This window comes from Lepisosteus platostomus, chromosome 2 (genome assembly GCF_059453375.1).
Source record: "Lepisosteus platostomus isolate fLepPlt1 chromosome 2, fLepPlt1.hap1, whole genome shotgun sequence".
Classification (NCBI taxonomy): Eukaryota; Metazoa; Chordata; class Actinopteri; order Semionotiformes; family Lepisosteidae; genus Lepisosteus; species Lepisosteus platostomus.
Window position 1 is genome coordinate 64,939,055 of NC_142612.1, and position 25,264 is coordinate 64,964,318.

A 25,264-nucleotide genomic window follows, 5' to 3' on the forward strand; every position below is an offset into this window, starting at 1 on the left:
ATTCTCTTAGGGGCAATAAAGGTTAATTTCATTCAATTCATGTTCTTGTTCGGCTACCCTGGCACTGGCTTTTATCAGTTGTATATTACTTTTGCTAAACGAATCTTCAATTTTAAACCAACGGGGTGGAAAATAAAGTCATCTGCAGGATGTTATGCCCATTTTGTATCTGGCAATGTAGCAGTGAGCTAAATCATGCCATCAGTAAGTAAAAATGTGCATTTTAAGAAGTTCAGTATTAGTAGGGAAATAATTGGCTGCCTTGTTTTTATTTGCAAAGCGTCTAATTCACAGTTTTAAACTAGAACCATGTTACTGTCATGCTCGTTTGCTTCCTAACTTGAAAATAGCACCCATGAGATTGTGAAGTGTCCCCAGACTCATTCAGATTGTTAATCTATGAATGCCCACTGGCAGAATGTTTCTTCTCTGTGCAATTTGAATTGTCATCTGCTTTTAAAGGCCTTAAAAAGCTTTGTTGTGTGTCTTGTTAAGTTTGAGTGTGGCCCAAAGTGCCTCATTCTGTTTCCACTGGCTTCAAAGTCTGCACGAATGTAGCTTATTAACAGAGCTGTTGAAACAGACAGCAGAGATACTGCATCCAGATTTGCTTTTGGTATGTAATCCAAGTCATCATGAGACGTAACTTGTTTTGTAGTATGTGCCCATATGTGCAGGGTTATCAAGGCTAAATCTAATTTAAAAAGACAGTCAAGATTTTTGCATCACAAAATATTTTGTACAGTATACAATTTGTGAAATGCAGACGTTTGGTTTGGGCTTTTATTTCCTGTAACAGAAATGCCTTCCTGTGAAAACCACACAGTTTGTCTAACGTTTAAAAATCAAATGTAACCATTTTCAGACGGTAATCATTAACATTTAATGCATGGATATGGAGCTCTTGGTTCATCGTACAATGGCTGGATTTCCCTGAATGAACATGGAATCGGACATCTTTGTCATTTACTTTCGCGATTCAGCCTGTTTGAAGTCTTTTCACCCCCTCTTGTGGTAAAATGATGAAATTGCAGTGTTTATAAAATTCCAGATAGATTTATCTTCTTGCTTTTTACTCCCCCCCCCCCCCCCCCCCCCCCTAAATTTGGATTTTAGGGTGCCTTCTTAGGATGATTTTGATTAATCTCACATTCTGCTTATTTTGTGATTTAATGTCATTTCACCTGCCAAGAGATCAATCTTTTTTGTAAAGCCTTGTAGTTTTCACATTCTGTTGAACCCTGTAAACTGAAATAATGCATTGTAAAGATCGTAGTTTTCCCATGGAGGTAAGTGTAATCCTTCACAATGTCCTTGGAAAATAGCTTCATTGCCAGGAAAAATAAACTAAAATCTAATGTAAGAATAGAAAGATAATTGGAAATATGAGAATGCGATTGACAAGAATCATTTGGGGGTTTTTTTTTTTCCTCAGGGAAGTTCACAAAAGAGCTCAGGGAAGAAAACGAATTGGAAAAAAGAACTTCAAGAAGAGATGGCTTCGTCTAACCACCAGAGAGCTCTCTTATCACAAGCACAAAGGTAATACTTGGATTGCAAGATACCCAACAACCAGAGATTCTAAAAGTTCAAACTTGCCAAATTGGCCAGTCAGGCTGGGGTGTAGCATCTTTTAATTCTATCAGCTTGAACAGTTTATCAAAACGTAGTTATGTGGATTTTGACCTTGGTGCATCCAGCAGGTTCCTGTTCCACCATTTGTATGCCCTCTTTTAACAGGATCAACACCTTAAGACACAGAACTTACAGATACTGAGTGGCTTGAACTGACACAAAGACAAAAATGTCTATTCCTTATTTTGTTGTGGTAGATATATACATTACTAGGGGCATGTTGTCTTTGGGTAATCCCACAGATGTGTGCAAATGCAACATTTTATTAACATTTCTTGGGAATTCTGCCTCCCTGATTTATACTGCATTCTTTCCATTCATCGCTGTTTATAGCTCTAGCTTATAGACCACATAAAGAAATAATGGTCTCTAACTTACAAAATTCCAACCCCCACTGTATCCTTAAGAGCTTGAAGTTGTTGTTTTGATTGACAGTTTTAAAGCTGGCACCTCTTTAACATATGTTTTTCCATAAATACCTGCTGTTTTACGGAGACTTAAGTGTAAAATTCGACATGCTAAACCATGGGGTAGGATCCACACACAACAACACTGCACACTCAGAGGCTACTGCTGTCTATTCATTAACACCTAAAACATTAGGTTCTGGACTTAAGGTGAAGCTTTTAATGTCTCCTGTGATGAAACCGGGCTTTACACATTCAGTTAATTGTTTAATATTTTGTTTACCCACCGAGATTGACATTTGGATGCACCAAGGAGTTTTCACAGTTTTCTTGTCCGTTTCTATGAGTTTTTAAAACCTGGACTGTGTTACGTAAGCTGCTTAAAGGGGAACTGCAATGCAATTTCTCAGACCAGTTATTAAATCTCGGTAAAAAAATACATTGACAGGATCACAGAATTTGACAAATTCCAAATTCACGATTTTGCGCTTAACGTTTTGTGTTGTGTGAATTGTGACTTGAGGAGGCGCTTCTTGCTCACTGCTCACTAGTCACTGTAATGAGTTATCTAATGAGATGTACAGGTTGTGCAGCAGACATTTTACCACATAAATATTCATGCATGATCTGCATGTAGAGTTAACAAGTAGGTAGTATTTTTCAGCAAAACTGTCTTGTAATCAAGATAAATATTTCTAATGGATTAAAAGAAATGTATTCTCAGGTCTGTTTGTTTATAGTGTAATAGGACTCTGAAGGAAGGAAAATAGAAGGTTTTATACATTACTGTGTACATTTTGCTTTCATTGTGGTTTGAAATGCAAACCATCAGTGCCGATTCTTTCTAGTCCGGAAGTACAAAAATAGTTTTCCTTTAATAAGAAGGAGTCATGTTCAGTTTTCCCCGATAGCTAACAGACTCCTGTTCGTCACAGCTCAGTGAACGTTCTTGTATGTTCTTTCAAATCTTTTTTTAGAAAATTGCAGTGAAGTTCTTGGTTTTCATAGATCGTATGGTCAGACTTTATCACTAGTGCATCAAGTTTATAGTGTGAGTGGCATGTTACCCCATGGACAGTTACTGGGGTAAATGAAGCAGTCAAGCTACTGTAACTCAGGGATACATCCGTGATTTAGTTCAGGACTGGTTGATAGTGGTTTCCATTATCCCTAGATGATGTCCCTAGAGAGTCATTAGCACTTTAAGGCTAGAAGAGATTAGTATTTTTCATCTGAATAAATATAACCTTTTGTTAAATTCAAAGTTTAAACTATGTTAAGACTTGTTAGAACACTCTGGGAAGTTTTTTCAGACATTCAGTGTCTAACTTGTTCTTGCCAAAATTTTAAACATTTTTTTAAAGTTTTCCTGAGTGTATATGAGTGCTAGTGTGACTTGTGAACATTTTGTTTCTGAATTTAACAACTTTTTTCTAAGACCGTTATTTTGCAGCTGTTAAGTGCTGCTTTTATTTATTGCTTTGATTCCATCAGATGTTGAATGTGTGCCCATATTTATCATATTGTGTATTTGGAAGCATGGGTAACGGTTAGACATGTCTTCTTACTGTGAAAAAGAGAACATACAAGCTGATCATCCAGTATGTCCGAGAGAGGTTATGCTGGGAAATGCTTCTTGTGCTCCTGACTGCACCAGACGTTTTTAGTCACATTATTCAACCTTCCATCCCACTACTCAGAATATCTGTTCCCCAGCCTTTTGGACTTTTCAGACTTTAATAATGGCCTTCATTTGTTTTTTGAGCCATTGACTAGTCCAGGTGCTGTTAATTGCTTTTTTTAATAACTATGGGAGAGCAGATTTTAAAGAGTATTGCTGCTGTTCCAGATATTTACTTCATTTCTCTACTGTCCTGATGCCCTGCAGGTCTTATTTGCATGAGTGAATAAATCTTGACAGATGTTTGCCTTGTACTGTGCTAGATGCATTTTAAATGCATTTGTCTAAAAAGTGAAATATTTTTGCAAAGTAATTTCTGAGGGGGAAAACATTTCATTGGCAAATAATAAGTGTTTTAAAATGTACTTCAGCTGTACGGAAAGAGATGACAAATAGAGTTTTGTTGAAAAAAGATGAAAGTTGTGTTAAAGCTGTCAAGTATATGTATTAAAGTTTGAGAAATCTAAACATCGGAGTGTTTTCTGATGTGTGCAGATGTTTGAGCTCTAATTTCTGTCTATCTCAATTTTATGTTTTAAATTTTGAAGGTTGTTTTTGTGATGGGAACGAAGCAATAGCACTTTAATTGCATTAATGATCATCATGTCATTTGCCAAACTGCTTTATACCTCACGGTGTCGCGGGAATCCAGAGCCTACCCAGCAAGCAACAAGCGCATTGCAGGGCATCGCAGGGCAAGTGCAAGCCAATCATACATGGGGACAATTTGGAGGTTACAGTAAAGGCTGAGGGAGGAAATTTGGCTCGGACACCGGGATAACTCCCTGCCACAGTGGCATTCTTTGCCACTTCTTTCGGCTGAGATGTTAAACCGAGGTCCTGACTCTCAGTGGTCATTAAATATTCCCGGGCATTTCTCGATAAGAGCAGGGAGTTATCCCGGTGTCCGAGCCAAATTTCCTCCCTCAGCCTTAGGACCCACACACACCGCAGGGAGGGCACTCCCTGCTGGTCCCACTAACACCTCTTCCAGCAGCAACCATAGCTTCCCAGGAGGTCTCCCATCCAGGTACTGACCAGGCTCAACCCTGCTTAGCTTCAGTGGGTAGCCACTTGAGAGCTGCAGGGTGATGATGAATGTATTGTAAGAAAAGTGTTGGTAGGAGTGTTTAAAATGTCCAACACCCCTACCAATATTGTACTTATAATTCATATAATATAGGCAAAGAGGATTCAGTTCAAAAGACATCGCTTAATGTGAAAGTGCAGATCTTGTAAACGTTTTTAAATCATTACCAGTATGTTTTCCTGCCTTGTGCATAGACTTGATCAGAGAACTTGTAATAGAATTTGCTATTATTGTGCCTTTCCTGCAAGGATCCCTTGTGTAAGTCATTTAGATGAGTGAAAGCCGTAGACCCATACAACATCTGCTATTCTTTGGCTACAGTACACAGGGATGCAGAGGAGTAAAACCAGGCTGTATTAAAGTATTCCTTGGACAGCAAAATAAAAAGAAATCTGTGTTTTGTGTAACAAAACTAGAGGCAGGCATCTGGCAAGACAGTGCCAAATACTTTACATGTATATCATTTTTGAGAGAGCGCATAATAAAAGCCTTTACAAACAATTTTGGTTTTAAGGTATTTAAATTGACAGCACCCTATAAAATGCATCTCAATGAAATTATGCAAGCCCCTTATTTACTTCTTAATGGGGAACTTGGAAATGCAGTCTTTTGGATAGTGATTTTAAACCCGTTTGTAAAACCAGACAACCTCTGTCTGGCTTTACCCTGTGCCCAAGGTACCCTTTCTCGGGGAGTTTCCACGGGAGGATTGTTGCATGCTGCATAATGACCCAGTACCTCACAATAGGATGTGCGTGAGTCAGGCTTGCTGAACAGTACTAGTAGAAGCACAACAAAGAAGCAGTAATATCAAAAGAAATTTTAAACAATGCAATAAAATTCTATACGAACATAAAGCCAACGCAGCTGGTGACTTGTGTGGATGACAACATTAAAGATGTGGATAACATTCTGCAATTAAGCTTTCTTTTCTTTTTAAAACCTTCAAGATCATATTTAGACAATTTCACGATGTGGCAAAGCTTTATAGTATTTTTTACGTGAAGGAATGTATTACACCCATGTCAGGATTATTTCTGTGATATCTCTAAAACACCATCTGTTTTTACATAGTGTTGGCCATGATTTTACAATCAACATTTGTCTACCCATACTGTTGCTATCACAGTATAGCTGTCTGTTCCGTGCAGTGCATGCAGCATCGAGCACAAATAACCTCAGTGTCAATGACAGGAGTTATAAGAGTTGACAGCTATGTGGAGCAAGTAGCTAGCTGTTTTGATACACTTGAGCTTTAATGAACCAGAGAAATACTGTAATCCAGTGTAACTTGGCTTTCAGGATACTCACAAATGGTTTCCATTGTTCATTACATGCCCAATTTGGTTTTAAGAATGTTTGCCATGTCTGCACAACTGTTTGTTCTTTTTTTTTTAGCTTTTCTTCACATGATATGTGAAGGGTACTTGCAATCAGTCTGAATAATCTTTGGCTTTTGTATATCCCTAAAGGAGCAATAATATAGCACTACAAAGATCTGATGTTAGTTTTGATACTTTTTTTCCCATTAAAACACTATTCAAACTTATTGAAAGGATATTTCTGTTAGAAAACAGCTGTTTCATATTTTCAAACTATTTTTTAACCTTTGACCTCTTTTTCTCAATGGGAAACATTTTATATCAAGCAGTGCCTGGAAGTATGGACTTTAATTTGTGTAGTTTTCTCATATTGGTCATGCATTCTGTTGGAAAAGGTGGAGTGGATTAAATTCTGCAAAAGCTTTTACACCTTTTGTACAGTACTGTGCCTGACTGAGTTGAGTACTTTTATCTGGGATCTCCAATTTGAAAGCTGACTTTTATCTCCGTGTAGTACCCTGCCTAGTAAATTATATGTTCATCAGTCTGGCATCCTGCAATAACAGCCCAGCTTGTCATCAAGGTCCTCTGCTAAGTGGATAACAAGTTGATTCTATTTGGCTGTCATTTTGCTTTTTCCTGTCTACCCTGCCAGACTACACAGGAAATCGATCTTTAAGGTTCCAAGAGAACATTTTAGCTTGGAGCAGTATAAATAACACAGACTTTTTAATATGGTGTCACATTAAGAAAACTGCCAGCTCGGCAGCCGTTTTAAAAGGTAAAAATTATTAATTTCCTTGTAGGATTTTCAGATAACCGAAAGCAGAAATCAGGAGTTTCCTCAGTTCTTCATTGTGCTTCCGCAAGGCTTAAGAACTTAAGCCTTTTGAATTAAAAATATAGAATCCACTGTAATAAATACTCTAATGCATTTAAAGTTTTAAGAAAAACAACTTTGGAAACATTAAACGTCCGTAATACTTTCCTGTAACAGCACATTTCTATGATGTGTGCAATACAAGCTTTCTCATGAAGCCCTTTGAATCATTTTTCCAGTGCATGATCTATCACAAGTGCAAGGTGATGAGTGGCATGGGCAATGAAAGTTCATTTAATGAAAAAAAGTTCAAAATAACTAGAACGATTCTTGACTGTCAGTTTCTAAATTCTGTTATCAGGTGAAAGCTCTTTGACATGGAACAAAAAACAATTATTGGTTTATTTGCTACATGATTTTTAGTGCAGCCAGCCTGTCCTGATTCACAAGAAAGGTCACGATGCCACTTATCACCTTTTTTTTTTACACTGAAAGGAGGGTCAGTGGTTCCTAAAAGTGGTAGTTCCTAAAAAAGCAAAGTTAGATAGTCGCTCAATTCAGTCCTCTTGGAGAAACAGATATGGATATATTTGACATTAAGGCGTTGCCCCTGCTATGGTCAGAAAACAGCAACGATTTATAAAGATCACTGAGAATCACATGGGCTATACAACAGTCTATTTTCATTGTGTTATTCTATTGTGTTATATGTAGTGTTTGTGCCAGGAATTCTAATTCTGAGCTCAATTTGATGACTACAGTACTGAATTGTCTTGTTGCTTGATCTGACTTCACACAGAGGCAGTTTTAAGCTCTGCTTGACAAGTTGGATGGTGCATACAAGCTCATTCATTCACAGCAGTGTAGGATAAATTGTGAGAAGAGTTTGGCACTCTTCGGGGAGTCTTGATGCAATCAAAATCTTTTTGTCAATAAAAGGTCAAAACTACCCCCAAACTGGATAATGACACATGTTTCTAACTGACATCACAGTGCGCCCCCGTGAACCGCACCATCAGTGTTGCCGAGGTTGGATTGCACATGTACTCACTTCAGACGTTTCTCATAGATTTCAAGGTTTCCAACATTTTTGTTCAACTTTCTTGTAAGTCAAGACAGCATTGATACCAACAAGCACGGGTTTGGCAGTGTTACATGCAGCCTGTGGGGAGGGGGTTCTGTGGTGCACACTTGAGGTTACAGAGCCAAATAATTGGGTTTCCTGTTTGAGTTCTAGTCTGTGAAATTTGACTGTTTTGGATACAGTGGTATTTTTCCCGCTCTCTGCATTTTGATCTGCATCTCTCCGTCAACGGATAAGTTCACTTCTGAAGCCAATTCTTTGTCACCCCAGAGCCAGTTAAGAACTAAACACTCAGGCTTGTGAACTGCTTAAAATATTAAACCACAAGCCTGTGATTGGAGAATCACAGACGGGGAAAGCAAGTGCGAGGATCACTCTTAACGGTGCCTGCTTCTTGATTTGTTCATGAATCTGCTGAAATATATTATTCCCATATTTTATGTTCCCATCTTAATATTTTAATTGTGCTTTGTTTTAGAAATTAAAATTCAAATAAACAAGGGAATTTATGCTCCCATCTAATTGTCTAATCTAAAATGTTTAAACAATATATTGCGCATTGAAGTGCTGTACTTGTGTATCTTTTAAGAAATATAAATCATGGGTGTTGGATATTGATTGTTTTTCCATTCTGATGAGCCTAATTGTTCATTTAAGACTGAGCATGATACACTCAAGCAGCTATGACTGCTGAAGTAGCACTAGGTCACTAGGCTATTGATTTAGGCACAGGTGTGGATGTGGTTTAACACGTTGAATGTCAAGCCTGGTGAAAATCAAGAAAGAAAACCAGAAGGGAACCGATATGTCCTTCTTATGAAAAGACCAGTGTCTTTGCGTCACCAGTATGTCAGACACAGGACTAAGAGTGCATTGTTTGAGGTGTTTGCAGCTAGAAAAGTCCAACCTGGCAAAATGTTAGAGATAAACACGACAGGCCCTGATCTAGGAGATCAAGATTTACAAGACCTCTCCCGGGTTTCAGAGAGGTCCAGGAGTGATGGCCTGGACAGGAACGTCTACTCAGTACATGACTGATGGCAGCCTGGCTGCATGGCACTATATTTATCCGGGCCTAGGACCCCACGTGCAGGCACAAGCTTGTCCAGGCTATACGAGAGGAAGGGGAATCCCAAAAGACAGCATCTGTTGCCGCGTGTAACGTGTGTCTCGCAGATGTGCAGCTGGTATTAGTTCTGATGGTGGTCACACGTTACTAGCCCTTGACAGTAGACCCCCTATTGATGACATTGTTAATCAGCCTAGTAAATTTACCATTTGTCATATTTGTTCAATAAAATGTCAGTTCCTTCAATGCAAGATTTTCTTATTAATATCTGAGTTTGTTGCAGTTGTGAATGTTTGTTTTCAGTACACTATGCTATAGGAAGTAGGAAATCACTTTTTCCACTCAGGATTTTTAATGTTTTTAAACTTCCACTCTACCACATGTAGTGTTACATGTTAGTTTTTCTTAAAATGGTGCATTTTAGTCATGGCTTTATATAACCTATAAGTAGGTTCACTTGGAATGCAGTAAGATAAACAAGGTTTAAGTACATGAGCCTGCAATAGAAATAGAAAAATAGTAATGTGGCTCCACAAGGGCATTACTGCCAAGCAGTTCCATTTCTTAGTACCAGTGCATATGGAATGTCTGTGAAGAAATGAACTGTGGGAAGGTTCATTACTGGACTTGATCTTAATGTGTGTGTGTGTGTGTGTGTATTTTGCTTCTGCTTCATTAGCTTTAAAGCTTCTCAGGATTTATCCGTTTGTCAAGTGTAGAATATATAGTCGCTTAACTTCTCATGTTTTTTTGCACTTTAGATAAAACTGATATACAGTACTGTCTCACAATGCCAGGTTTGATTGTACTAAACAATATGCTAATCTGTTTTGGGGGCTTTATGCTTTTATTTATTTGAATTTTATTTTATTTGAATTGAGTACCGCTTACACCCAAGAGCATGTTCAGATCATTTGTGCAGAAACATTTTTTTCTTATTGACCACACTGAATGTTGCTGAGGCACATAACTTTGATTCTTTTACATGATATACTGTAGATGAGTAAGGGAAGATGTACTGAGGGTGTTTTACAATCCACAACATGAAGTGTGTGATTTTAAGACATTTAAGCCTTAAATTGATTTATGATTGTTACAAATCAGACAATGCACCAGCACCCTCTTGCAGAATTCCAAGTTATCCGAAAGGCCACAGATGAGTGAAGGCCATTGTTCATTTTGTTCATGTTCTCTGTAGGACTGGTAGTGGAACCAAAATCCTACCATGTATGAAATCCCCTTAAAACCTCCTCTGTGGAAGGGGACAGCACCAATTACCTGAACAAACCTCACCTACAGTAGATGTCAGTGGGCATGGACAGAATGTACAAGCTCCATACCAAATGGGCAGTCCCACTGGAAATTGCACTCTGAACCTTGGATTCCATTCATACTGTATATGACTGTTATTCTAGACTTTCTGTAACTTAGACTTCCTAAACAGCTGTATATTTTTTTATTTGAAAAATTTTGCAGTTGCTTTAGGATTGCATAGTGTTTCCTACATCAGGTACACGTTCATTCCTGTAAAGGGAAATTGATGGCATAGTGTCATAAAACCATATAGGGGTACAGGCGGGAACCTGCAAGAGTTGGTTTCTGCAGTACTAAAAGGATAAGAGGTTACTACCATAGACCCAATTTTATCATCCACTATTGGGGAGGACAGAGGCATTTTAGTCATGGTTTTACACATTTTGAACATACTTTGCTTGCATTGCAACTTAAAAGAGGGTACTGTATATGTAGTTTTAAATGATGCCACAAAATCTTGCTTCAACCAAATTCACAAATAGTCTGAGTTGGTATTTTGTATATTTCTAAGTGGTTCAACTATTTACAGTGTGAATATTATAACTCCAAGATAGTCTAACAGTCAAGTTTACAAAAAAATGATGTACAAAGGAATTATTTAAAAAATATTGAATATGAGTGTGATTTCGAGGTGCACATTTGCTCGCTACATCTACCGTGGTAGTTACTACCCAAGTTATCCAAGTATCTCATCTAGTCATTTCTTGAAAGAAACTAGGCACGTTTTCAGAAACATGGCTGCATACTGTATCTTGTTCCAGACTCCCACAACCCTTTTGGGTAAAGTAGTACTTCTCTTATTCTCAGATCTAAATTTACTTCCCCATAACTTTACACATCTCTTGTTTCCTGTTTCCCTGTTAATTCAGATTAAGTTTATTTGGATTAACTTTGATTTTTTTTAAATCTTGAATCAAGTTCTTTTGAGATCTTCTCTGCTAAAGACTAAAAAGTTATTTATGTCAATTAGTTTCTTTCAGTGTAGGACAGTCCCCTAAGCCTGGTATTTTCTTGTCACTCTCTTTTCTGCACTGGACAGCATCTTTGTTTTTTTTTGTAACAGTGACCAAACATGAAGGTGATGTTCTAAATGTGTTTGTGTGACTGTGGAGACTAACCTAGGGCACAGTAAGCATGCTGAGCAGGCAGCCTTTGATATCCAGCAAGACCCAGTTCAAGATCTTTTAAAACGTGTTTTCTAGGTCTCAACCATCGCCTTTACTTGCCTTAGAAGTCACATTAACAGAAGGGATGAAAATTGAAGAATCTTTGCTAAACGGGGATCTTCATTTTGATAGTGGAGCATTCCAGGGAGGCCTGACCTCTTGGAAATAAACCTTGGATTATCCATTTCATGTTTCATTCTTATAGGGAGTCCTAACATAGTTAGATACTTTTGCTAGTGTTCTATTCACAGAAGCCTATGGATACATCATTTTTTGCTGCTGCTGCTTGTTGGTTTACTTCCATTGATTCTCAGAACAAATTTTGGAACAAGAAAAAATAAGCACTATAAAAGGGTCGGAAACAGCCTTCACCATACATAGGAACAAGTAATAGTAGTAGTAGTAGTTCAGGTGGGTAGCTGCGTCAGCATGCGTAGGCTGCAAAGGAACAAGTAATAGGTTTATTCCATGCTGAAAAAAAGAAGAAAGAGAACACAACGTTTCGGCCGTGGAGCCTTCTTCAGGTGTGAGGTTCACCATACATAGATATTTGGTATCTTCAGGTTCACCATACATAGATATTTGGCAGTTATCTAATGTGGTTGTTCACCTTCTTTAATACTCTGCGGTCATTACAATCCCTTATATATGACATACTGTATAAATAATTGCCTTGTGAATCCTTTATTTAACTGTAATTCACCTTGGGACACCAGTGATCACTCCACTGATGATTTCTACCTTTGTGGCATAACCACTTGCAATTCCTCATAAAAGGTTATATATTTTGCTGTGTGTAGATGCAAAGCTTAAGTATTTTTCCATTTCTGTTTTGTATGTTCAAAGAGCTTTATAATTACTTGTTTCAATGTTGAGAGCCTTTTAGCGGATGAGCACTACATTAGCAATTTTCCGCTTTGAAATATTTGGATATTACCCTGTATTTTCTGGTATTTATTCCATAAGCTACCCACTTTCCCTTACTGATTCCCGATTTTTGGATCAGCTGGCTTAATTATAGACTCCTTATGTATTTTAAAAGGCTCTTTTCTGTGTTTTATAGGACTAATATTGCAGCGAGCCAAGCAATGCTTGTAAAAAAAAAAAAATCATTTTCTCAGACATGAGTAGGTTGTTAAAATTACAATAAATTTTAATGAAGCAGAAAATGTTTTTTCAGTGACTTCCAAAAATCTGAAAATCTTCATAGGGATTGTAAGATTAAAGAACAATATTAGGTTATTCTTGGTTTAATCTAAAAGGGTAGAGACTGAAAATCCAAGCTTTTCAAACCCCATCTTTTCTGTCACGTTTATAGTGAGAAGTTCACAGGTGCTGCTGATTTAAGAATTCATTTTTCCTTTCAATAACTGTTCATCCCTCTAGTAAGAAACACAGGGGCACTTAAAGCCTGTGATGAGAGAGGGGCAGGGGGTGCATGGAAACTCTACAAACAAGGTACCCGGATTAAGTACCCTGGAGCTGTGGGGTCACAGTGCTAACTGCCAAAACACTAGTGGCCTAAGTATCAAGCATTCTAACTATTAAAATAAACGGGAAGTCATAATTCTTGTCAGTCCCACAGCCTTTAATGTTTATTTTTGTATGAATGGTCCCGTTTGTTAATAAGCAAAAATGAGATAATTTGGATTTTCTTTTAGACCAAGAAAAATTCTGCAGCAGTTATTTTCTATGTCAAATAAAATGTTTAGGTTTGCTCTTGCATAGATCAGTGACTGAACCACTGGTATCTTTAGTTTAAGGAAATGGTGTCTTAATATAAAAACTTAAAACTCAAACTTTGCACTTTGATTTAGGGATATAGGGAAAGATTACATTAAAACCATTCACCCTTTAACTATTCCCACAAGTGGAGTTTTGTGAATTTTCAATTGTACTGTTAGTGCCAAGGCCTTGTGTATCATTTTCAGAATATTGAGAATCTTGCCCTTTTCTTGCACTGTGTAGAATAGCAGGAGGTATTCAGGTTGAGAAACATTACTTAAGAAAGCGTGCTTCAGACACCATGGGAATATACAGTATGCCGTTACTTTTCTGCTCGAATTAGTCAGACATTTAAACATGTAACTAAAGCCTGGAAACCCTAGCTATACAGATGTCATGTGAAATACATTTCTAACTAGTGAATGTTGTGAACAAAGAACTATATAAATTGCAAAATGTCTGATGTGCACACATGGCTTTTCAAGTGAAGTATCAAATACAGTAATGTTGTGTAAATTGTTTGATTTTAGGGATTTGAATGAATACAATTACCAGTGTAGTTTGCATGGCGTGGTTCCAAAATTGTAATTAAATAAAAAAAAACACCCTGTCCCTCATTCCTTCAGAGCTATCATCCTGTTTCTCTGCTTCCACACCTCTCTAAAGACCTTGAGTGGGCTTTATTGCCATTGTCACCGGACATCACTCTTTTCTCCTGTCAGCTCTTCCTGACTTGGGGTTCTCTGGCACTGCTCACCCCTGGCTCTCCTCCTGCCTTGCTCATCACACATTAGGTCTCCTAGCAAGGAATGCTTTGTGCCATTACTCTCTTGCATCACACAGAAAGTGAGGAGAATTGACAAAGCCACAATTAAAATCATAAAGCTCTTCCTGTTTAGCTCGAAGCTGCAGCTAAGACATCTGCTTTGGAATCCAAAAGGATATAACAGAGAGGGGTATTAAAATCTCCAGAGAGGAGCACCTGCAAATTTATCAGCTTGTGTAAATCTGAAGATATTGGCATGGATGTGCAGTTTCTGGAGTATTCTATACAGTACGTTTAGCAAGTAAATTCTTTGGCTGATGGCTTAAATATCCATTTATCTACCATGCTGTAGCTGATCTGCTGGAAAATGCATGTCATTTTTCCCCAAAAGAAGGGGATTTCCTGAAAGACAACTGGATAGCTTGAGCCCTTCTCTATGCCATTGTGACCTTAAAGCAGTCTTTAAATAGTAATATAACTTTAAATAAAGGTCTATCATGGTTACCATGTGGCTCCACTATTCAGTTAGAGAAACCTGAGTGACTATCGGCCAAAAAAGTGACTTCTTCATTGGATTAATAAACACTGTTTTTTTTAACAGGCAAAGACTCACTTTATGTCATTCCAATAAAGAACATCTTGGCTGTGGAGAAACTTGAAGAGAGTGCCTTTAACAAGAAAAATGTAAGTTTTTAACTTGCTGTGTGTTGTATTTTGGAGTATGGCCAAACTATACTAGCAAGTATGACTTGCTTTGAATAGTACTCAACCTCATGTTTTACTTGTTGGTCTTCAGCTGCAAAACCACTTCCATGAACAGAGACATTTATTCCCAGTAAGGGTTCATTTTAATTAAAACAATTGCACTTTTTTATGGTTTGCTTAATCATAAATCCCTAAACTGTAACCGTAAATCTACCCCCAATTTATTACTTTTTAAAAACTTCTCAGCTTTCTTCTGCAGCCTCCTATAATGCGTGGGCAAAACAAATACCCTTGAATGTACTCCTCCTGCATTCCAATCTGTCAGAGCTATTTACCCTGCTTAGAGCTGTGCTGTGCAGGGGAGTTAACATGGATGAGTAGAGTGAGGTGAGCCAGACGCACAGCACTGTAAGCTCGTAGACACCTCACCAGTCCTGGGGGTTGCAGAAGGCCAAGCTCAAGCACTGGTGGCCGTCAGCCAATCATTCACCTTCTTTCAGGGATTCCTGAGGTCATTGCTGCAGCAGAGATTGTTTTTTTCTCCCTCCCTTCCTCCTAAAAGTCATATGGAGGGTCTCAGGGTTTTCTGCTAAATCAAAAAATGTGTGTTTAGGCCTGTCTGGGATAATGAGTCATTTGCTGAAGCTTAAAACCTTCCATTGAACGGTATGAGCACATTTGTTTTCCTGAATTTTGGGGTCACCAATTTTTTTTTTTTATCTTCCCAAATTGAAATCACTAGTTGTGCAGCACCTGGACCGTTCAGGAGAGTGAGACGCACATGCTTCTCTACATACAATACATGCCCACTTGCAGAGCAATTTGGTATTTAATGCATTGCAAGCTATGTGGACCCTAACAGGAGTGTTAAAGCTGACAGGAGAAGTGGCCCATCGTTCACTGATGTCATTGAAAGCCTGCAGCTGGCTTGCAAGTCTTTGGACTTCCTCCTTGCTGGAAAGCTAACTTGATGGATGAGCAATCATTTATAGATACCAAAGAAAAATTATCCATATAATGAGTATTGCTTTGCCAGGCAGTACACTGGCACAAAGGCTTTGCAGAATAAACTCAGGAAGGCTGACTGACCTAATGCATTGCAGGATTGGTCCAGGTCTGTAAATGCAACAAACGAACAGGTGTACGTGATTCTCTCTTTTCACTGTGAGGTGTGTATGTGTGAACGCAGATGTTCCAGGTCATTCACACCGAGAAGCTTCTTTACGTCCAAGCAAACAACTGCGTGGAGGCCAACGAGTGGATCGAAGTACTCAGCAGGGTTAGTCGTTGCAACTTGGGAAGGCTGAACTCGTACCATCCCTCTGCTTATATCAGCGGAAACTGGCTGTGCTGCAAGGCCACAACCGAGACTCAGCCTGGCTGCAAGCCGTGTACTGCGTGAGTACAGGACTCTTAACAGCATGTTTAGTTTCCTTGGTGAACTAAGCATGCTTCGCTAAAACAAGGCACTAAGTAAAAGTAAAAACTAAGTCCTTAATTTGAGGCAAAGTTTAATCATTACTCTCTAGATATGTTTTAATTATGTGCTTGCTCTGAGATTACCACTGCGGTTCACAATGCGAGTTGAAAGCTTGAAAGCAAGTAACTTTCTACATTAAATCAAAAAGCAGGCTTTGTAAAACTAAAATGTGATTTAAGTGTGTAATGTTCTTACAAGTGAATAAAACTCCAGTCTGTCTTCTAAGTTAATGTAAATATACATGAATAATCCTGCTCTTTCTTTTTTGTGACTGAAGCTGATGGCTATGCTGATGAACTGGTCCGTTTGTTTGTACAGAATATTTGAAATACCAGGCTTCAGCGCAGTAAGTGGGAGTTCCTTAGACGGTCTCCTCACTGAAAGAACTGCAATACTGTCATGAGTTATCACATGAAAGCTTTTGACACATCTGCTGTGTTAGATGGAATTTCTTAGGCAAAGAAGGGGAGAAGGGCATTAATTGCTTTCTTTTTTTTTTTTTTAGGACCATGCCAGCAAACATCCAGCTGGACATAGACTGCGATCGAGAAACGGAGAGGATCTTTTCATTATTTGTATCAAACAGGTCAAAGCTACAGAAGATGGAAGGCAAGTGTGATTAGTAATGTACAGCACAATAACAAGATCAGTATAAACAGCCCTCAATACCATTATAGTAAACCGAGAATTGCTTATAGTCATTGTTGAACATAGGGAATCAACTGAGCTGGGAAATTTGCATAGTCCTACCATACCAACATTTCATTTTTTTTTGGTGTACAGCAACATTGTGCTATGTTGTAGTGGGGTTAGTTTAATATTATAATTAACCTTGGACAAAGGGAAAAGAACAACTCTCCTCGCACAATATGTACATGCTCTTGCACAACATCTTTAAAAATGTTTGCCCGTTGCTAATATTTTTTGTCTGTATTCATACACTACTTTTGACAAAGTCTCTAATGAACTAGTGTATGTTCTCCCCTGAAACCAAAAGGGTGCTTCTGTCCTATGGTGTCTTGGATCTTGTTTATGGTCATTGGCGACCTGAGCCCCAGTTGTCAGCTTTCATCTTTGCCCTGTTCAGAATGACCAGTCCTGGTCAGCCCTGTCCCCTCTGGTGACTCCCATTTCTTCAATCTCTGCTTTCCCTTCACCGTTCATGAATAGAAGCTTCTTGCCAGGCTCCTTCATTAATTACTCTTGCTCGTCATTTAAAGTAAACCACCACCCGAAAAGCTTTAGCTCTCACTGTTTTTAATTTTTTAATGTATTTCTTGATGCGGTCTTGGATCGGCCGGATCACAGAGAGAGACTGGTCTTGAGTAACAAACCTGTCACATTGCAGATGCTTGTGCAAGTATTGCAGTGTACCAGGGCCCCCAGAAAGAGCAAGACGATTACTCCCACTTCACCATCCAGGATCCGAGGGAAACTTTCAACACCATTAAGCAAATCCATGAAATAACAGAGCAGCTCCAAGAACACCATGAGACATTCCAAAAGAAAAGATCGACAAGTGCCAAATATGGCAGTGAGTAAGTATGCACACTAGGTTTTTGGAGGGTGTTGTTCTTGAATGCACTCTGGCCTGGTGCCGCAAGTGTTTGAAAATGGAAAGTAAAGTGCAAGTTTAGAAAACAGCATGGAAGCGCTTTCTTCCTTCTGACGTTTCTTAAAAGATCTTCTCATGATATAAAGAAATTTCAGTAGCCATCCTCGAGTAAATTAGAAGGACGAGTAACAGCAAGTGATCTACCACACTAATATTGTGTTACATAAGTTGTGCTTTCATGGATGAAAAAAACTATCATGGACACTGCAAAGATGAGGCTTTTAACTGGGTAAATGCATTTGTAATCTACATTATTCTTGTGCAGCAGGTCACATACTGAATGTGCTACAGTAGATTGTACCATTCTTAATTTAAATTGTTTTCTATTTTTGTTGGCTGTTTTGACATTTTTAGAGTCACGTTTTAATGTGAAGTTGCCCTTTTTTTAGGCAGAATCCAATTGTGGGAAAGACCTCGTAACTCAAGAAGAGAGCAAACTCTGTTTTGGAAGAAAACTGCACGTTGACAGTCTCTCAATGCTCCATTGATGTATTTAACACTGGAAATGCACAGCATGTGGATATGCACTGAAAATGCTGCTTCTGAGAAGACCAACACACTCATAGTGTTAAGGTTTCAGGTCTGGGAAAAGACTCTAAATGAAAGAACAGACAGGTTTTCTGGCTGACTCTTAAAGAGCTGTTTATTTCCTCCTTGAACAGCTTTTTTTAAAGTTGTTTCTACTTTAGAGGATGTTAGAGATAATATTCTCTTACTTAATCCTTTACAGTTCCAAAACACATGGCATTAATAGACACTTTTCTAAAACATGGGATGCAAAGGCAACTGTAATGTTTGAGCATCAGATGTTTTCTTCTGTACTGAACTGTTCAAAACAATGACTTCACAAGCAACTTGAGCTGTGCAAATAAGCAACCTTCGAAATGCTGCTAAGTATTCCCCATTTTTAAATGTTTTAAAAATCTAATTCTTTGACAATAATGAAGCCGCTTTATAATTTGTTTTATCCTTTGATTAACTATAATTAAAAGAGAAATCCTTTTTATAGTTTCCATAAAGGGAATATTAGAGCTTTTCAACCAACAGCATGTGTGGTATTAGACTATGTGCATGCTTTTAGCGAGTACGATATTGAGCAAACCTAATCTGCCTTATTTTTGATTTAAGGATCTCTGTGTATATACAGGCTAACATTAGTTTGCCTATTCAGAAGCTGGCCTATGCAAGCTACTTTATTGTGAAAACCGTGCAGTAGGGAGCAATGAAATGTGGTACATATGCAGATGGGATCTTCCTGGGACACAATGGTGACAGAGAGCTGTAGCGCCCTCTTGTGTGTTGTTCATGGCAATTAATTCTCGGTAGACACCTTTTTGTTGGGGCATCCAATTTGTGTCATGGTGCAGTTTTCACAATGGATTTGTTTGAATAGACCAGCTAACTTAATAAGCACCATATATGTAAAAATATGATTGTGATGTTCTAGTGAGGGAGAAAATCATGTTGAAGCACTTTAAATATATTTGGAAAATTCCAGATTACTACTTTAGATACGTGGTATCAATTTATTACATTTTGATCAGTTAAATGATCACAATCATTTTGTAAAGTGTACAGTGGCATTTATATTCTATAGGTTTTTGTAGTTGTTTTCTAACACCAAAGATGACATTTTTTAACTAGTTAACTTGAAACAGGATTTTAATCTCTTTTAAAGACGTTTTGAAAAGGACAAAAAAGATCTAACGGGTTGATATCTCTGAAATATTTTAGGTGTAGGGTTGATAACTCTTTGGCACCGTTTTTACAAAACATTTTCTTTCAGTCTGATCTTACTACATCAGTATGATCTTATGTCATATCTTTAGTGAATTCCTGTCCCAGGCATTCAACCACTGCTCACATTAATATCACCTCTTTGTGGTCACCATAATTTGTGAATTTAAAGAGCCTTTTACAGAATAGAACAAAAACTAATTGCTTATTGGCAGTATATTTCATTCTCAGTTGGTTCATTCACTTTCCACTTGTTAACAAGTCTTGAGTTTGTTCTGTAAAACAGAACAATATGCTTTGCTAAAAAAAAATTACACTAACCTTTCTTCTTAATTGGGTAGACCCAGGTTTAAAAATTACTGAGAACATTTAGAATTTAAATTTCTTTTCACGTTTTATTTTAAGAAAACAACTTTGTCAGAGCTTATTTTTAATTGGTGAGTGATGGAAAGGTGTACAGGGAAAAAATAGGAAGTCAGCTGTGAAATGTGTGTATATGTGGTATTTAAATGATGTATACCTACTGTAAAAGCTTGAAATTGGTCATAAATTACCATTACATGGAATTTGTATTTATCAACACATAAATGGCTAACTTGATTACATTCCTAAATTATCAGTGTAATTTTTTAATGTTTTGGTTAAACATTTTGTGTGGTATGCATTAATATTAAATTGAAATGCAATTGCATGTTGCACTTGTGTTATATGGTGCATTAGCTGGGCTGTTCTTGAGGGCTGAAGTGTCTGGTGTCTGGTGGTTTTCTGGGTCTCTTTAAACAGCAGTACAAACTTTGTAAATGAGACCAGTTAAGCCAATTAGTGTCTGGCCCTCTGGGACCAGGATTAGACACTCCTGCTTCTGTTCTTTCAATTAATATTTTGTAATTACTGAATTCAAGTTTGGCTGTAAGCTTACTCAAAGGAAACATATGAATATGGCAATAAATTGGATTAAAGAAATCCAAGGACTGTAATTTTACATTTTTGGCATTCCCATACTGAAAATGGTTTTAATATTAGTTGAAAGAATTAATGCATAATGTGAAATTAAAATGCTCTTGAATTAATTTAATGTTAATGCCTTGCAAGAAGTTACCAACTTTCTTTTGCTTTTACAATTTGCATTCTCTTGACATTCTAACAATGTTTTTCAAGGTACTACAAATTTACAGAAAACCAGATTCCATAAGGTATCTGTTAAGGTACTCCCTCACTCACCTTCCATTTGTTAGTAGTTTTGCTCACTTTTCTTTCATCGAACAACCATTTGATGGGTAAAAGGGTAGCTGAATCATCTTGTGAAGAACACCCCTGTTTCTCTTTTTTTTGTAGCACCTGTAAAATTTTAAAATAGGCATTTTAGTCATTGTCCTCTTATTTTCATTTATTTATGACTCTGCTTTCAAATTTTTAGCTTATACTATACGTGTGCATGCAATTATACACATTTCTGTTAATAGACACTTGGCGTAAAGAAGCTAACAGGAGTGATGGTTGAGCTTTTTTTCTTCAAAGCATGTTAAATGTCTTGGAGATGCCTGTTCATTGCCAGTTGCTTAAATCAGAATTTTTCTCTTTCCCACTTGCATATTTTTTGTAAAACACTGTGATTTGTTATCTTGCAATACTGTGCTTGAAGGGTACCTTCCATAAATTCCGAGTGGTACTAAACAGTTTAGCAGCCTTAATTATAGCTGATGCAAATCTGTGGTACTGTACTTACACAAGACTGCTACTGCCATTCAGAAATTAAACTGGCAACCTTGTGAGATTCCTGATTTATGTCTTTTTTTCCTGTGTTGGACTTGGGTGTTTTCATGTCAAAATGATATACAGTTGAAAGTGAAGAATTCTACAGAGCTGTGCTTGTCTAAAGTGATTCGTTAAAACCTGCTCCCCACTGATTCAGTTTGTGGTTGGGCTTTGTGTCACTTTGCTCGGGAATGTAAATGTGCTGAACAGTCATTGGTATGCATCACTGTCAGTGTTAATTATTTTCGAAGGTACTTTACTTTTGTAGTTTGTGTAAGATTGCAGTGCTTTTTTCGTAATTCTGCTCTTTGCATTTAGTGTAAATAATCATAGCATAGTTCTTGCTGCTTTTTTAGAATTCCATTGTAGTTTAATTGGATACATATGGCAGTATCTGTAATCCACATCTGAGTCCTATATTTCCCACAGATAATCAGAGTCATTATGAAATATCTTCTGGATGTTTCTCTCTTCCCTCCCTGGTGAGTATTACTCCTTGGAACAGCACTTTGAGAAAAGGAAAACTGAGGCTTTGTATAAACCCATGTAATAATGAGTAGGGCTTAAAATAGGTAAAGCTTGGCTGAGGCTAAAACTAGTCATAACTGCTTCATAAACACTGCACAATAAAACAACATGCATGGAAACCTTACGGCAACATAACATTTAGCATAAACATGCCAGAAGAGCTGAGTTGGCACAAACTGTGCCTTAATGGTGTCTTCCATCATTTCATCTGCCTGGAGTTCTGTTCTTAGCTTTAGGCTGAAACTAGGTTTTACGAACCATTACAAACATTTGCGTGACTCTAATATCCTTTGCACAAATGTTTATTAAGGATTAGACATGTTTTATCGTGTCGCGTTGATGAAGATGTTATGACTGCGTAATCTAGCCACTTTTAAGAAAATTTGCCAAACAAGATCAGCACTCCAGAGGTAATGCTGCAGTGCACACCGATTATGGAATGGAAATCAGGTGTCTTCAGAAGAAATTGTCCCAGAGTTATCTTTCAGCAGGTTGCGACTGTCCAATGTCCTGCTTCTAGGCTTTCGGCCAGCAGGAATTTCACATGGTATCGATCTATTTTTGATGCGCAAATGTACTATTGAAGAGGTTGGGATGGTAAAAAACACTGGACCTCTGTTGGTAACACAAGAGCCTATAACTGGCTCCATGCCATGGTTCCCTAAAGTTTTATTTGGCGCACAGGATGCGGCTTAGAAATGAGTGCTGTCCATAAATTCAACTGATTAATTCCAGATAAAATTTGTTTGAAAAACGAAGACCCGAGCCAGAATCAAAGCATGGTTCAAATTTTATTGTGTATTAAACGGCAGTTACCAGAATATCAGTGTACCGTTATTGGCCATGAAAGTTTGTAATGCATGAATAATAATTTGAATGTGCTTCTTAAAAATTAAGCTAAACACTTAAGTATCCTGGTGTTCTAGGCGACTGCATTAGTGAGTGATGTGAATAAATTCAGCAGAAAATCTTAATCATTACTTGTCTTTTGTTAACATTTCCATAGATGTCCAAAACCTTTTGTTTATTGCGTTCTGTGCAATTGGTCGATTATTGTAGATCTCTCTTGGTAAAGACATTGCAAGATTGTTTGTTTGAACTGGTTTCGTAAGACATTTTAAAATCTTGTAACCTGTAATAAAAAAAAAAAGATCGGGGTTCTGGTTTTTATCATTCAGTCTTTTGCATGGGGAGGAAAAAAAAGCTTTCAGTGGTTCTTAATCCTGGTCCTGAGGCAACCCTTAGGTCTCTTTTGGTTTTAGTCCAGTTGAGTTCTTAATCACAGCCTAATTGATTCCACTTTTATTTGAGGCATATTTTTAAATTTAAGCTCCTCTCTTAAAAAGTTGAATGGAATTTGTAATTGCTATCAACCCTGTACCAATTTGTGAGCTTAGGAACTTCCTCTGTTGAGGAATGCTAGCTGAATTGTTACCACACGCCCCTCTGCAGAAAGGAATAAAGTGTTTGATATACTGTCCTTCCCACTAGTGTTAAGCATAAACCGGTCATGTCTTACGAGTTGTTTAGACGGCACCAAGGGAACAGACTCTTAACACAAGGAGAGATTGTACACATTTTGTCTTCTGAAATTGCTGGGATACATTTTATATTGGTTACTTTAGAATCCAAGCAGTGAGTGAGAGCAGAACCAGAATTGTAAGCAGAATTGTACACAAGGAAGTGAATCAGTTAAAGGTCTCAATCGGCAGCAGTAGTTGCGAGATTAGGTGGCATGAAAATCAGTAAAACAGGGTCATCCAGAAATAGTTGAGAACCACTGAATTAACCTATAGTTTTGCATGAAGAATGGCCACTTTTGGCAATACTCCAAATACATTTTCAACCTTGAAGTGAGCACGGTAATTCACAATGCTGAGAAGTTGTCTGATACAGAACATTAGAATGAAAATTTAGATTTTTCTATGTCAAAGATTTTGTTTTGCTTTAAATGCATCATCCAAATTTTTACAGTGATGTTCTATATTCATCAGAATGCTCTTTCCTGGTGCATCTTGTTTCAAAAGGAATTACCTATTTCACTGTAAGGTGGTAGCTATTGTAACTGATCAGCATCATCCAGGACAATACTTGTTTGTGTTTGGAACTTATCTGTACATTTTTCTGTGACAGTATACCACTCTCAGGACTTAACAATGAACGTATATACTTATAAACAAGGTCAACTGTACATGAGTAGACAACATGAAGTCCATCCTTTTTCTAACTGCTTCATCCCATTCAAGGTCACAGAGGACACGGAGCCTATCCCAACAAGCAATGGGTGCAAGGTGGGGGTACACACTTGACAGAGTAAGGTAGAGACACAGATACACACACTTGCACCAGGGCCAGTTTTCCCAGTCGCCCACCAGTATGTCTCTGTGGGACTGTGGGAGGAAACTGGAGCACCCAGAGGTAAACACAAGGAGAACACAAACTCCCCCTAGATAACGCCAATCCATCAATTTTACTGATCGTATTGTCAGAGGTTTCCCGTCTTGGACATTTCTTCCTCTCCACAAAGGTTTACATTGGTAGTACAAATTCTAGTTTTTGGGTTTGGGATTAACTAACATAATTTCAGTAACCCTTGCTATAGAATGATTTTTGTTTGAAGACGGTAAAACTGAAAAGAGTAGCGCAATGCAAAATATCTAAGACTTTTCGACAGCATTCCGTTATTTGCCAGAGACTTGACCCTGCAGTTATTCGCATGTGTATCCAGTTATAGTGCTGGAATACTTCACTCTGAAACCTTCCGAGTGAAGTAACTTGCTCAAGGGTACAACAGAGGTGTCTCATCCTGGATTTGAAACGGCAATTAGCAGTTACAAGTCCAGAGTCCAAACCACTGCTTTTCCTTCATCTACAGTTGCAAAAAAAAGTTTGTGAACCCTTTGGAATTACCTGGATTTCTGTATTAATTACTCATAAAAATGTGATCTTAACTTTAACTAAGTCAAAGTAATAGACAAACACAATCAGCTTCATCTAATAACACACAAACAATTATACTTCTTGTCAGTACTGAACACATCGTTTAAACATTCACACTCTAGGTTGGAAAAAGTATGTGAACCTCTAGGCTAATGACTTCTCCAAAAGCTAATTGGAGTCAGGTGTTCCAAGCAATGAGATGAGATTGGAGGTGTAGGTTGGACGTGCCCTGCCCTGTAAAAAAAAAAAAAAAAAAAAAGGCACACCAAGGTTGGTTAGTGACAGAGTCTGCTCTTCTCAAGAAAGAGCTGTTCATGTGAAGCATGCCCCGATCAAAGTGAATATCAGAGGATGTTTAAGAAAAATAATTTTAGAGATGCATAAAGCTAGAAAAGGCTACAAAAGCATTTATAAAGGCCACAGTA

The 25,264-nt window shown here is 37.8% G+C and overlaps 1 protein-coding gene across 1 annotated transcript in view; it reads left to right on the forward strand.

Moving 5' to 3' along the window:
• rasa2 (RAS p21 protein activator 2) overlaps window positions 1-21,390 on the forward strand; it is a 54,619-nt gene extending 33,229 nt beyond the window's left edge. The window contains exons 19-24 of the mRNA XM_088613229.1: window positions 1,436-1,542; window positions 14,681-14,763; window positions 15,974-16,182; window positions 16,770-16,873; window positions 17,613-17,802; window positions 18,269-21,390. Coding sequence (XP_088469355.1) covers window positions 1,436-1,542; window positions 14,681-14,763; window positions 15,974-16,182; window positions 16,770-16,873; window positions 17,613-17,802; window positions 18,269-18,299 — 724 coding nt within the window. The 3' untranslated portion in view covers window positions 18,300-21,390. The remainder of the gene's footprint in view (window positions 1-1,435; window positions 1,543-14,680; window positions 14,764-15,973; window positions 16,183-16,769; window positions 16,874-17,612; window positions 17,803-18,268) is intronic.
• Window positions 21,391-25,264: the final 3,874 nt, after the last annotated feature.